General features: G+C 44.0%; 1 protein-coding gene across 1 annotated transcript; it reads right to left on the bottom strand.

The window, feature by feature from the left end:
• Positions 1-9,778: 9,778 nt before the first annotated feature.
• On the bottom strand, positions 9,779-13,810 carry CTSL (cathepsin L). The gene is made up of 8 exons (XM_019732526.2): positions 13,696-13,810; positions 13,141-13,277; positions 12,718-12,840; positions 12,472-12,618; positions 12,062-12,286; positions 11,416-11,578; positions 10,640-10,757; positions 9,779-10,166 (listed from the first exon to the last, which is right to left on the bottom strand). Exons 2-8 carry the CDS (start codon positions 13,264-13,266, stop codon positions 10,067-10,069), a joined length of 1,002 nt encoding a protein of 333 aa, XP_019588085.1. The 5' UTR covers positions 13,267-13,277; positions 13,696-13,810; the 3' UTR covers positions 9,779-10,066.
• Positions 13,811-14,336: the final 526 nt, after the last annotated feature.

Here is a 14,336-nt window from a genome sequence, read left to right on the forward strand (position 1 = left end):
TGGGCAAAGAAAGAAAAATTGGAAGAGAAAAGACTGAAGTGGTAACAATGGTTTATTTTCTCTGTGTTGGTAGAAACAGTTCATTTCTGTTTTGCCCAAATTGTCCACAATAAAACGTAATTTACTTTTCGAAAAAAGAAATATTAATGAAATTAAACTAAAAGCTACACATAGACATGCCTAGACAGGATAACACAAATTGAAATTGTAGTTACCTTAGAGTGGAACCACCTTTTCTTGTGTCAACTCCCTCCTGTATGCCAACTTCATTCTCTCCTACTTCACTTCACAGGGATATAGCACCAGGAGCTAGAACCCGGAGGCAAGGTATTTGCCTCTGGCAACATCTGTGTAAAATCCCAGAGAAGGATTCTGACTGGTCCAGCTTGGGTCACTGAGCCATCCCTGGGAACTAGAGTTACATGATGGGCCTGGCCCAGTGACCCTGGGTGAATGTTGAGAAAGGACCACTTCTCCGCAATGAAGGGAGTTGTGTTAACAGGAGGAAGGCACAGAGGGAGGATAAATGCAAAGTACTGGAATAGTCGTCCAAAGTACTTGTTATAGCCTTGCGTTTTTTGCAGGTGCTGGGACAGGCACCTATTTATAAGGTTACGGGCCCACCTGGGTTCCTGAAGTGTTGAAACCATCTTGGGAATCATTACAACCCAAATTAGAAGAGCTTAAGGACCACTGAGCTCACTGTCCAATCCTGGGAAATGCTGTGGGAGGCATTCAGGGGGCCTGTTGGAGACTCCAGTGCCATAAACGGGTCAGGCTGAAACTGTCTGACAAAAGCCCACCCTGGGTAGCTGGCTCTACCTCCTGCAGGAGGGAAGAAACCAGACAACAGCTCAGCTGTGGCCACAATGAGAATCAAAAGGGGCAAGTTCTTAGGAGCCAGAAAGAAAAGCCTTTCATGGGACCCGTTTGCTTAGAGTTGCTGTGAGAAGTGCTTGGCCAATGTGTTTCTTATTCCTTCTGGGCTGCAGCTGCCCCTTAGTACAAAGTCCCAACCTGGACTGCCCTGGGTGCCTGAGTGCTCCATATGGATTTGTCCCAGGGACCCAGAGCCTCTGGGGCATGGGGTGAAGGGCATTTCTGGGAGTTCTGATTGGTTCCAAAATTTAGATTCCACACATTCAAAGCTGAAGCAGAACTCTGGGTATGAATTCTGGCAGTCTTTTATGCAAGAAGGGGTTTACAATTACAACTACAGGATTCCCTAAAATGATACAACTACATTTGGCCCATCATTGTCCAGAGAATACATTGGTCTGTGGGTGAAAAGGGGGGTTCTGTGGAAAGGAACCTCAAAGGGTGATCTGACTCCTAAATGGGCAGATCATGGTGGAAAACCACTCCCCAGGCCTGTAACATCTGTAGTGAAAGGTTTTTAAACCAGCCCTGTCTGTTATTCTTGTGCACCGAGGTTAACACACTTTTGAAATACCAGACTAACCCTCTTTCAGATCCCACTGGAATCATAACCACCCTCAAGCGAGCACATAATCCTGTAACAAACTATCCCATAATCCAATCCGCCACCTTGCTTTCTCCCACCTTCATGTACTCTACCTGATGTTCCTTCCTTAATTTCAAATGCATAAAAGAAATTGCAAACTGTCATTCTAAGAAGTACGAGGTCAGAAAATTTAAATTCGCGAACTCATCCTAAAAGGGCTACATACTTCAGTGCTGAATTCACTATGGCCACGTTTGAAGTACTCCCTTTGGGGAGTTATGCACCGATACCAGCGCATAGTCCACCCTTCAAAGCAATTTTGGAACTCTTTTTCTGGAATGGCCATCAGAGCTGTCGTCATATTACCCTTAATGTCCTGAATGTCATCAAAATGTCTTCCTTTCAATATTTCCTTTATCTTCAGGTAAAGAAAGAAGTCATCGGGGGCCAGCTTAGGTGAGTAGGGAGCGTGTTCCAATACAGTTATTTGTTTACTGGCTAAAAACTCACAGTGCCGTGTGAGCTGGTGCATTGTTGTGATGCAAGAGCCATGAATTGTTGGCGAAAAGTTCAGGTCGTCTAACTTTTTCACATTGCCTTTTCAGCACTTCCAAACAGTAAACTTGGTTAACTGTCCATTTGGTACAAATTCATAATGAATAATCCCTCCTATATCAAAAAAGGTTAACAACATTGTTGCAATGAGTTCACGAACTTAATTGTCAGACCTTGTGTTTTCTCAGTCTGTTGTGATCTTGCTTCCAGATGTATCCTCTGTTTGGCTTAAATAAACTTTTATAAAAATTCTCAATGTAAGATTTGTGAACCTTACAGTGTGACATTCTTACATCAGCGTCTCATATCTTTCCAGCATCTGTTACTTTCTTCAGTCTTGCAAATCCCCGAATGGACTTTCTTTTAGACAAGTGACCACAGAGAGCAGAGCTGTGCTTCCTGAGAGAACATGACATTAGCTCCCGGGAGAAGGGAATACATTTTGAAGGTTTTCTCCTTTCAGTTCCTTCTGGTCAGAAAGACAGCATTCTCTGGAACCACAGGACCCCAGAGAAGTTCTAAAGAACTAAATTCCGAGGGATATAAGATAGAGTAGTGTTTACATCCTAACAGTCCTTTCAGAGAAGCCCGGGCCCTGCTAACAAGTTACCTTGACAGAAATTTGAGAGTTCAGCAAGGGAAGACAGCTCTGAACCAAGGTTACTAAGCGACCAAGAGAAATAGCCTCCCCATGAGACCTGCTGTGTCTCTGTGTCGATTGTACCTGGGGTGGATCTTCTGGTCCAAAGGGTACATCATCCTTGAGATAATCTTCTGTCACTGAGCCCTGTGACCCAAGTTTCTCTACGCACTGGCTGAAGGATGTTATTACACATGGTGAGACTTGCTAATAAACCAGCCATTCTGAACTGCATTTTATCTAGAATCTACTTCCAGATTCTTCCAGATGTGGAAAACTAACCAGAAGAAAGATGAATGAAAATACTAATACTGAGAGGTAAGTGCTGAGCAACAGATAAAATTTCTTCCTTGAGGGGAAGCCATAAGCCAGTTGATGAGTGGCTGGTTCAATTCAGCTCAAGGACTCCTGGGGCATAATTTTCATACCCAATGAGATTTATGAAAATTCCAGATCATAGATTTGGACAGATTTCTCTCTCTCTCTCTCTCTCTCTCTCTCTCTCTCTCTCTCTCTCTCTCCCCTCTCTCTCTTTCTCTCTCTTTCAGATCCCACTGCCATTATAAACAATGCTGTAATGAACATATGGATGCACACATCCCCTTGAAGTAGCATCTTGGGTTTCTTCAGATAAATACCCAGAAGTGGGATTACTGGGTCCTTTGTCTCTTGTTATAGCCTTTGTTTTAAAGTCTATTTTGTCTGGTATACGTATTGCTACCACAGCTTTTCTGTTGTTGTTGTTTTTTGGTTTTTTTCCATTTTCAAAATATCTTTTTCCCATATCTTTACTTTCAGTCTATGTGTGTCTTTTGATCTGAAGTGAGTCTCTTGTAGGTAGCATATGAAAGGGTTTTGTTTTCTTATCAACTACCCTATCTTTTGATTGGAGCATTTAATCCATTGACATTGAAAGTAATTATTGATAGATATGTAGTTATTGCCATTTTATTATTCATATACACCAGGAGTGCCAAAAAAAGTATACACATTTTAAGAGACGGTATCTACGCTCAGGTAGTAGTTCGCTGTAATCAGAAATGTCTGGACAGGGCCAGCCTGGTGGCTCAGGTGGTTGGAGCACCGGGCTCCTAACGCCTGCCGAAGTCACTGATTCGATTCCTACATGGGCCAGTGAGCTGCGCCCTCTACAGCTAAGATTCTGAACAACATCTCTCCCTGGACCTGGGCTGCCGTGAGCAGCTGGAGGTTGACGTAAGCTGCTGTGTGCTGCCGTGGGCTACTGTGTGTTGCCATGAGTGGCCAGCGACCAGTGTGAGTGGCTGGCAGCCAGCGTGAGTGGCCGGGGGCCAGCGTGCATGGCCAGCAGCCGGTGAAAGCTTCCGTGAGCTGCTACGAGCGACCAACCAATGACTGGCGACCAACTGCCTCGGGCGGGGTGGGGGTGTGAGTGCAAGGCTCATAATACCAGCATGCATATTATGTGTCCTACACAACTAGACTGAGAAACAACATCTTGAACCAGAGTAGGGGGGAGGAGGCGGAAGAAAGGGGGGGAGATAAAAGAAGTGTCTGAACACTGATGGTAAGCACTTTGAGCACCTCTTGTAATTGCAGAAGTCAAACATGACTTGTATTCATCTTTTGTTATTGGTATATATTGAGTATCACAATTAATACAGTTTTTACCTTTCTTCAAATGTGTATACATTTTCTTGGCACCATATAAATATATTTGTCTTAAAGAAGTCCTTCTAACATTCTTTGTAACACTGATTTGGTGGTTAGGAATTCCTTTAGTTTTTTCTTGTCTGGGAAGGTCTTTGTCCTTCGATTCTAAATGATAGCTTTGCTAGGTAGCATAATCTTGGTTGTACGTCCTTGCTTTTCATCACTTTGAATATTTCTTGCCAATCCCTTCTGGCCTGCAAAGTTTCTGTTGAGAAATCAGCTGATTGTCTTATGGGAGCTCCCTTGTAGGTGAGTTATTGGTTTTCTTTTGCTGCTCTTAAGATTTTCACTGTCTTTAACCTTTGGCATTTTAATTATGATGTGTCTTGGTGTGGGCCTGTTTGGGTTCATCTTCTTTGGGACTCTCTGTGCTTTCTGGGCTTTTACATCTATTTCCTTTGTCAGATTAGGAAAGTATTCAGCCATTATTTCTTTTATTTATTTATTTTTCCGCCTCCCCCCACTCTGGTTCAAGCCATTGTTTCTCAGTCTAGTTGTGTAGGACACAGCTCCCTGGCCCATGCTGGTATTGTGAACCTTGAGCTCCACCCGCTGAAGCAGTCAGTCGCCAGTCATCGGTTGGCCACTCATAGCAGCTCACGGCAGCTCTCACCGGCTGCTGGCCACTCACAATGGCTGCCAGCCACTCACGCTGTCTGCCCATCACTCATGCAGGCAACCGGCCACTCATGACGGCTCACAGTAGCCCATGGCAGCACACAGCATCTCGCGGCAGCACACAGCAGCCTGCAGCAGCACACGCCAACCTCAGGCTGTTCACAGCAGCCCAGCTCCAGAGAGAGCTGTTATTCACAATCTTAGCTGTAGAGGGCGCAGCTCACTGGCCCATGTGGGAATCTAACCAGTGACGTCAGCGTTAGGAGCACAGAGCTCCAACCACCTGAGCCACCATTATTTCTTCAAATAGGTTCTCAATTCCTTGCTCTCTCTTCTCCTTCTGAGCCTTGATGCGAATGTTGGTACGGTTGATATTACCCCAGAGGCCCCTTAAACTAGCCTCATTTTTTTGAATTATTTTTCTTTTTGCTGTTCTGATTGGGTGTTTTCTGCTACTTTATCTTCTAAATCGCTGATTCGATCCTCTGCTTCATCTAATCTACTGTTGATTCCCTCTAATGTAGTCTTCATTTCAGTTATTGTATTCTTTATTTCTGGCTGGTTCTTTTTATGTTTTCTATCTCCATTTTTATGTTTCTTATCTCCCTGAGATGATTGAGCATCCTTATAACCAGTGTATGGAACTCTGCATCTGGTAGATTGCTTGTCTCCAGTTTGTTCAGTTTTTTTTTCTGGAGCTTTGTTCTGTTCTTTTATTTGGGAAATGTTTCTTTGTCTCCGCATTTTGGCTGCCTCCCTGTGTTTGTTTCTGCATAGGCTGCTATGCCTCCTGGTCTTAGTAGAGTGGCCTTGTGTAGTAGGTGTCCTGTGAGACCCAGTGGTGCAGTCTCCCTGGTCACCAGAACCAGGTGCTCTAGGTATGTCCCTCGTGTGGGTTGTGCCCTCCAGTTGCAATTGAGACTTGATTGCTGTTTGCATATCAGCAGGAGGGATTGACCCTCAGGCTGATTGGTTGTGAGGACTGGCTGTGACTACAGTGGAGAAGTTGTTGTGCAGGGGCTGACCCTACAGAGCAGGGCTCACTTTAGTGGGGCTCTGGTGCCTGCCCAGTCTGCCCATTGGGTGTGTCATCCTTGGAGGTGGCCGAGTGATGCTCCAGCCCAGTCCAAAGCTGGCCACTGGGTCTGCCAGCCCCAGGGCTTCCTGGGAGGGGACCGACTGCAGGCCAAATTCAGCCACAGTCTCTGCCCTGCCCAGGGCCACCTGGCACGAGACACAAAGCAATCCAGAGATGGCTGCCACCTGTGCTTGGTGGGGCCTTGAGAGGCTAAGCCACAAACTAAGGCTAGCTGTTGCTAATGCCAGGCTTAGGGCTGCTCAGGCAGAGGTATAGGACCTGCTGAAGCCAGATGCTGCTTGTTTGCGTTTTGTGAACCTTTGGGAGATTTTAGGAAAGTCTGTATGCAGCATGAGCCAAGGTAGGCCAGTGTTTGGAACTCTGTTACTGAAAAGCCACTGGAAGCGGCTTGGGTGGGCCTGAAAATTGGGTTGGATGTGGTCTGAGGGAATCATTAGGATGGAGCAGACAAAACGTCATAGCCAGTGTGAAGACTCAGATATGGTGGCCACCTGTGTCTGCACGCAGGGAGGGGGAGGGCTCAACAAAGAAATAATGGCTTCCACCAGCTCCTCCGTCTGAGAGAAAGCTGTGCCTCCAGCCCTCATCCTGAAGCTAGAAAATTCAGTTCCTCCCTTTATGTCCCTGGTGCCTTTCAAGCTGCTGCCCAGCGCTGAAGCTCATAGTGAGTCCATCAGCAAGTAAGTCCATACACGGTCCCTATAAGAGGAGCGCCTGGGCGTGCAGCCACCCTCCATCTCACTCAGCCACAATCTCTGCTGGTTTTCACAGCTAGAATTTATGGAGATTTGTCTCCCAGGCACTGAAACCCTGGGCTGGGTAGGGGTTGGGCCCCCTCATTCCTCAATGGGGACATCTGCAGCCGAGATATCCCTCCTGATTTTTCTATATAAGGCTTCAGTTCAGCTAGGCTTCAGGTGATTCTCAATAATGGTTGTTTTGTAGTTTAAATGTAATTGATGTGGTCCTGAGAGGAGGTGAGCACAGCGTTTACCTACTCTGCCATCTTGACTGGAAAATCCAGGAAGGGTTTAATAGCTTAAGATTTGTAACTATATTTTGAAATACCTGTGCTGCTTTGAATCAAGTTTTCCTAGCTATTCTGAGTTATTTCCCTCCCCTAAAACAATACCCAAGGTTGTAACTACACACTCACATAACCAAATTCCTCTTCATAATATTCTGAATCACTTGCTTCCTTTGAATTTAAATAGAAATTATGAAGCTATATGGAATATAGGAAATATTAATAGTAAATTTATGCTATGGACAAGATTTATGTAATAACCAAATTTGTTTTCTGCTTTATTTCATGTCTACTGGCTTCTTTTAAAAATACTTTTATGATAGATGAAGTTTGGAACTTTTCACAAGTTAAATAAATATAAATGTCTTTGAAAGTTATACCATGTTTCCCTGAAAATAAGACCTAGCCAGACAATCAGCTCTAATGCATCTTTTGGAGCAAAAATTAATATAAGACCCGGTATTATATTATATTATATTATATTATATTATATTATATTATATTATATTATATTATATTATATTACATTATATAAAAGACCCGGTTTTATCTTGTAGTAAAATAAGACCGGGTCTTATATTAATTTTTGCTCTGAAAGACACATTAGAGCTGATTATCCGGCTAGGTCTTATTTTCAGGGAAACATGGTAGAATCTTCTGATATATTTTCAATCATTTAGAAATCTGAGAGGTCTTCACACTTTCATTCATTTCAGCACCTAGGCCTTTTCTTGGAGTCTTAGGTAACTTTCCAGGATTCCGTGGATAGCAGTCTGAGCTAGTCTGTCATGGTGAAGCAAGATGACAGTCACAAAAAAGTCCTTTCGAGTGGATTTTCAGATACTGAATGTGGCAGATTGCATTTTCCAAAAATGGCCACAAACATATCTTCTACCCCACAAGCTCTTCCGCTTAGTGACCTTGCCAGTCTCCATCACGAGCTCGGCTTGCAGCCCATTCTGGAAGCTGTGCTCTCTCTGGTGACGTATTCCAAATACAAAGTAGCAGCAGAGGTTTCACTGGGGACTAAGGCCAGGTCATAAGAAGCCTTGCAGTTCTGGAACACTCTCTGTTGGGATATTGCTCTCAGAGCCAGTCTTCATGCTGTGGGAGCCCAAGCCATGGAGAGGCCCATGTAGGTGCTCTGGTCAGCAGCCCAGGCTGAACACCCAGCCCACACCAGCAGTGAGAACAGTCTTATGAGTGAGTTGCTTGGATGTCAGTCCTGTCACACCTACAGATGATTCCAGCACACATGACAGACTTCCAGGGGAAAACCATGTAGCTGAAGTCCAGTCAGGAAATGGGAAAGATGGGCTTTTCACACTTCTCTGTTTCTGGGAGTTTGTTTTACAGTAATAGATAACTAGAACAGTCTTTTCACCACCGATGGTTCCCTTGTCCTAAAATTTCACATGTGGACCCAGCCTCATCTCCCACACTCAACTCAATCACTTCCCACTTTCTCTTAAGGCAGTTTCTCTTTTCTCGGGGGTATTGACCCATGAGTCTTTGTTCAGAGCCTTTTTAATCCTGTCCTATTGACTGCCTCCTCTGTGGTCATGTCAGATTTCTCCTCCTCCTGTTGTTTTCAGCTACCTCCCTCTCCCAGCACCAGCCCCTGGAGGAGGTTGGGACTGTCTTTCCCGTCAGATGGTGACTAGGACACAGTGGGTGTGCTACATCAATATGGTTGTTTCATTATAGGTCGCAACCAGTAGAAAAGGATTCAGCTCAGGAGCCTCCCAAATCTTCCTGTGACTACACTGGATAGTACTGTCACAAAACCCACAGAATTTCACCCAAACACATGAGTCATTTTAGGTCAAAAAGTTGGCTATTTAAGCATCTATGAGGGAAGACTACCTTGAAGGCCCAGCATGGCATGTGGCCCAGTATAGATGGACTTGACCAGAGACTGCTAGAGGACTGTGAGTTGAGACCCTAATTGTCCTCTACCTCATGTCCTCATAAGGAGTTACAAGCTTTATTAACTAAATATTTCCACTTCCTCTTTATATTTCTGTAAGTGGGAACATGTAAATTTTAAACACACAGCAAATGGAACTATGTGCTTCTTTATCCTGCCCAATGTAGGGAGTACTTTTTGTTAATTAGGCTTCGGACTATCACTTTTAATGTTCTCACCTAATTCCCACTTCTGAGGCCACACTATTTTTGAAGCCCAGCCTCCAATCGGGGAGCTTACCCTTAATCCCTTACAGACCCAAAGACTTTCTTGGCAATCCACCATTTCTAGTCCTTCTTCAACTGCAAAGCAGCAAGGTGGTCTTCACTACAGTTGGGGAAGATGCACTAGAAATGGGCTCTGAGACATTTATCCTGTAACTCAGCTGGATGACAACTATGTTGGGTCAAATGATCATGATTTTTAAGGCCCTTGTCTAGCCTGACAATCCTATATATGTATGCTCACTTTTCTAAAATGTGAATTTTTTCCTTATTAAAATAATTGAACTTTGTCTTTATATATTGTCAAATTTTGCTCCATTCAAGGGTTGGGTCAGACACAGACAATGGGCAATTGGTATAAGATCTGTATATTTATAACTAGAATAGCCAGAAGGCCACTAGCCATTCTTCTAATGGACCAGTTATGTCTTTAGAGCCCAGTTACATTTTTGTCTCTACAGAAAGTTAACGTATTAAAAACAGAAAGAGTCCCACCTCTGCATAATTTTTATTTTCAAAGGTAAAACTTTTTACATCCTTTTGAAGCATGGAATTTCAAAGTTATTAGGCAAGTGAATCATACAAAGCTATTTACAGCAGTAATTAAAGGAGTGGTAACATTTTACCAGTGTAAAATGTCACAGAATTCAAATCACAACTTGGATCTTCAACATTCAAGTATTTTATCCTGCGCCATAAGGTGTGGTCAGTTTGAAGATAAAATTTCCTCCTCTGGATATCCTGTTCCCAGTGAAGTCTTTCTGTATTACCATCATCTCACACAATAGGATAGCTGGCCGAGGTTGCAATTCCACAGTGGTTGTTCCGGTCTTTGGCCATCTTTACGTAGCCCTTCTCACCCCAAGCTGTGCCCCAGCTGAAAGAAGAGCATGTTTTTCATTTTATACAAAGAATCAAATGCACTTTTATTAATTATAACACTTGATACTTAAAACAGTACACAAGAGGCCCAGATAGATTCAGAATCAGGAGAGGCAGTTCTTGTTTTTGGCTGAGTTCTAAACCGGTACATAACTTCTATCCCCAAACCTTTCACAGAACTGCAAAATTCAAGAGAGCAACAGGAAACTCCTGGGGCCAGATGTGTTTCACAAATAAGAAAATTTTCAAATTTAGAAATGTAGTGGTACAAAAACTATATCAATATCCCAGCAAAGCTGAGCTAGAATCTTCATGTTATAATCAAACATTGATGTCTGTGTTCACTCTAAGTGGGATAAAGACTTCTGGGATTTCAGAAGTGTGCTCAAGGGTTGAGGATCTGGATCCAAATACTGATTCCAAGAAGGATTTTCAATTTCAAATATAAGTATTTTTGGCAGTTTATACCTGTTCTTGACAATCCAATATTTATTGTCATCGGATTCTGCTCCCTTAAAGCCATAGCCAACCACCAGAATGCCGTGATCCACCTCTTGGCTGCTGCACTCTGGATCATAATAAATTCCTGGGAAAGTAAAATGTAATGTTGGGGTGAGGACCTCCAAGTGACATGTTGACAGTAACCCAGCGTATCAACCACTGTAATGGAGGCATCTCACAATTCAGTTAAATGACATAAATCCAAATAAAATTTGAAAACAGGATTTTTTTTTTTTAAATCTAGGCTAGAGATTTAGTCCCTCATCTAATACTAGCAAAAATATGATTTGGCATAATCTCTGCTGTAAATAACTTGTCAAGAGGCATAAAGACACTCTTGGAAGCCATATCATTCTACTTTTGTCAGCAGATGTCAGTCTACGAAATAGCACAGAACACAAAATTATTTGAGCCAAGGGATCCAGTTTTTATTACAATAGTAAAATTCTTTGGAAATCATAAAGCTCTAACAATTGGAAAAAAGTAAATTAAGCTATATCAATCAAATTATGTAGCCATTTCAATACATTTATGAAGTGCTTAAAATCATGGGGATATGGTTCAAGTAATGTCAAATGGAAACATCAGGCACAAATATTACGTGTACACAATGAACAACTATGTTAAATCCACACACCCAGAAATTCTACATTGACTAATGCAAACCAAAGAGTCAATCTTGCTGTGTGTCACAGCAGTTTTCCAATTTTTCTGCCTAAATTTCTACATACACAAGTGCTTACCTTCTTCATAGAACTGGAAGCTAGAATGGCTTGCATCTATAGCAGCAGAAATGGGCCCCACAGTTGCCACGGCTTTCATAAGGGACCTCTCCTGCTGCTGGATGTCCACAAAGCCAGTGTCATTGGCAACAGAGTCTTCGGGCTTGTAGTTGCAGGATTCAACCTTTCAAAGGTAAAGAGGAAGAGAATTGAGTACTACCATCCACCTCCTGGGGAACATCAATTTAAGACAGTTTGCAGCTTAATGATTTCCAAGTTACATTTGTTATAAAGCATCCCAAAAGGTGAAATGCTATTGCTTGTTTTGAAATGGAAAAACTAGCTGGTGTGTATTCAATGAGATACTCTCGTCTACCTGTCCACAAGAAGTTTTCATTCTGGAGAAATTTGTATTCTGTATAAAACCCTGGGAAAGTAAAATTTTAAAAAATGGTATGTATATCTCCACATAACATAGAATTGCTATATGGTAACCATCCAAACAGAGAACTGTTCAAGGCTAATATAGTTTAATGAAAGTTCTCTCTATTTCCATATATAGATTCTACATCTAAAATATGAATTCTAAATACCGTATTCTGTTTTCTCTAAGGTGTTTAACCTTCAAAAGCAGAGCTGGAATAACAAGATAAGGAGGTCCATTTACCCTTCCAATATATGGATAGGATTCCTCTGACTCCAGGCCTCTGTTTTCCTTGACATACTGGAAGGCATTATCCATTAGGCCCCCATTGCAGCCCTTATTGCCTTGAGACTGAGAGCAATCCACCAGGTTCTGCTCACTCAGTGAAATAAGTTTGCCAGTTTTCCGGAACATCTGTCCTTCAAGGGCACCCGTTGCACTAAAAGCCCAACAAGAACCACAGTGACCCTGAAAACAAAATGTAAAAGCTTTCCATCTACAAAACAAATAACAAGATTTTGACAACAGCCAATAGGCCTGAAAACTCTTTAAAAAATAGCAAACTGCATATCGTCCCACATTTTACCATAGCAAGGGCACCACGTCCTTTATGGCTTTATTCCTGGAAAGAAAGCTGTTGAATACTGTCATACCTGATCCTTCACAGGAGTTACGTAGCCTTCCTCTCTCCAATCCACAGATGGGGGAATCTCAGCAAAGAGAGGTTCCCAGAACACTTTCCCTTTCTTGCGCTCCTGATTTTGCAGGCCATTCATCACCTGCCTGAATTCTTCACTGGTCTTCAAGGTAAAGGAAATAAAATGTTGAAAAACAAGAGATTATTTTGGTATAGTCCTGAGGAGAGGAAGGACAAGTTCAGCCTTACGTGTCATACTCACCATGTCGCCAAAGGTGTTCATTGCCATGGTGAAGCTCTGTTTCCCTTGGTTGTATTCCTGGTTGTGTAGGTCAATCATTTTCATATTCTTCTCCCACACTGCTCTCCTCCATTCTTCTTCATTCTAGAGGCAAACACAACCTATCCTCTTCATTTCTATTTAAAACCAACTCACCTTCACCAAGTGGATTTGCAGACAGACAGGAAGAGAAACCATGGCCAGGCAAGGTTTATACTTCTGGGAGCTGTTCTCCAGGGCCCACACCACATGATGAATGCCCTCAGTGCTCAGTAATAGGTACCATGAAGTTATTGCCTTGGTAAGAGCCATCCTCAAGAAGCTACTTTCTGCTTTACTATAAACTCCCAACATCATGGACCATTCTCTGAGGGGTCCCTCCGGACAGTTTCAGAAGTTACCAACCAAACCATATAGTTTCCTGTGTGTTGCCTTCCACTGGTTCCATTGTGCATCTAAACTTCCATCAAGTTTTGGAGCTGCTGAAGCAATTCCCAAGCAAAGGGCAGTCAGGAAGAGTGAAAGATTCATATTTCAAAAACCTAGGAAGGGAAAACAAATGAGTATTTGATTAGACCAATCCTTCTGAAAAGCGATTTTACTTTCTTCTAAGACGTTATAGCCACCATGATGGAGTAAAAACAACTAATCTATCCACAGAGACTGTGTGGGGAGGCTAAGCAGGGAGTTAAGTGTTCTTCCATAGATCCCATTTCTGCCCCAGGACAGGGCCAGGCTCTCCCGGGGCTCAGAGTACCGCTGGGGCCGGGCGACACCGGCCCTGTACACGGGGCTGGGCATGGGAAGTGCCATCTGCTCCCTGCCCTCCGCACATACCAGCCAGGCCAGGTCCGAGGACGGTGACTCCTGGGACCCCTGAACCCTCCATCCCCAAGGCTGACAGCCACGCTGGTTCCCAGGGTGGCCCAGCAGCGCCAGGTCCAGGCCGCGGGCGCTTACCTGCGGCAGGAGGAGCGAGCACCAGTAGGTCCACAGATCTCCGAAGCAGGACTGTGGCCAGGAGGCTGCGTAATTAAGACGGGGGAATTCGGCGGGTCCGGACCTGCTCCCCTCCCCGCCCCCGCCCCCGCTCCCCACCGTCTGCCGGCGCCGCGATTGGCTGATTCGGCTTGTGGGTGGTGCCTTCAAGCGCTGGGGATCTTCGCGCCAGACTAGGCTCCGTCCCAGTTCGTCCCTGGCAGATCCAACCTACCTCAGTGGGCCGGGATTTGGGGTGGGGCGGGGGCGGAGGGGGAGGCGGGGCTGAGGGCCCTGCCTGTCCTTTAATCCTGGAGTTTTGGGTTAAAATTTCATCAAGGGCTGAGAACAATATAATCTAGCCAAATGGTTCCTGTATATTCCACTACAAAGGTGGGATGGAAGAATGTAGACCCCCCCCAAGGCAGATGCATTATCGTTGTTTCAGGATGGGTGCAGCTGGGTTTTGGAAGAATCTGGAATGGAATGACAATACCCAAAACACTGACTCCATAGCCAAGGCCTAAATTCTTGGATGGAAAGAGGAGGGACTTGAGTGGGTCTCCAGTGAAGTCTCTGCTTGTCCTAAGGATCCTTTCCTGTCTTCCCCAGTCAGGACTCTT

This window comes from Rhinolophus sinicus, linkage group LG04 (assembly GCF_036562045.2).
Source record: "Rhinolophus sinicus isolate RSC01 linkage group LG04, ASM3656204v1, whole genome shotgun sequence".
NCBI classification, from domain to species: domain Eukaryota; kingdom Metazoa; phylum Chordata; class Mammalia; order Chiroptera; family Rhinolophidae; genus Rhinolophus; species Rhinolophus sinicus.

Coding starts and splice junctions, on each gene's coding strand:
- CTSL (XM_019732526.2), bottom strand. CDS start 13,266: ATGAATCTTTCACTCTTCCTGACTGCCCTTTGCTTGGGAATTGCTTCA. Junction 12,619..12,717: donor TGAACACCTTTGGCGACATG/GTGAGTATGACA, acceptor TTTACCTTGAAG/ACCAGTGAAGAATTCAGGCA. Junction 12,287..12,471: donor TAACTCCTGTGAAGGATCAG/GTATGACAGTAT, acceptor TTTTGTTTTCAG/GGTCACTGTGGTTCTTGTTG.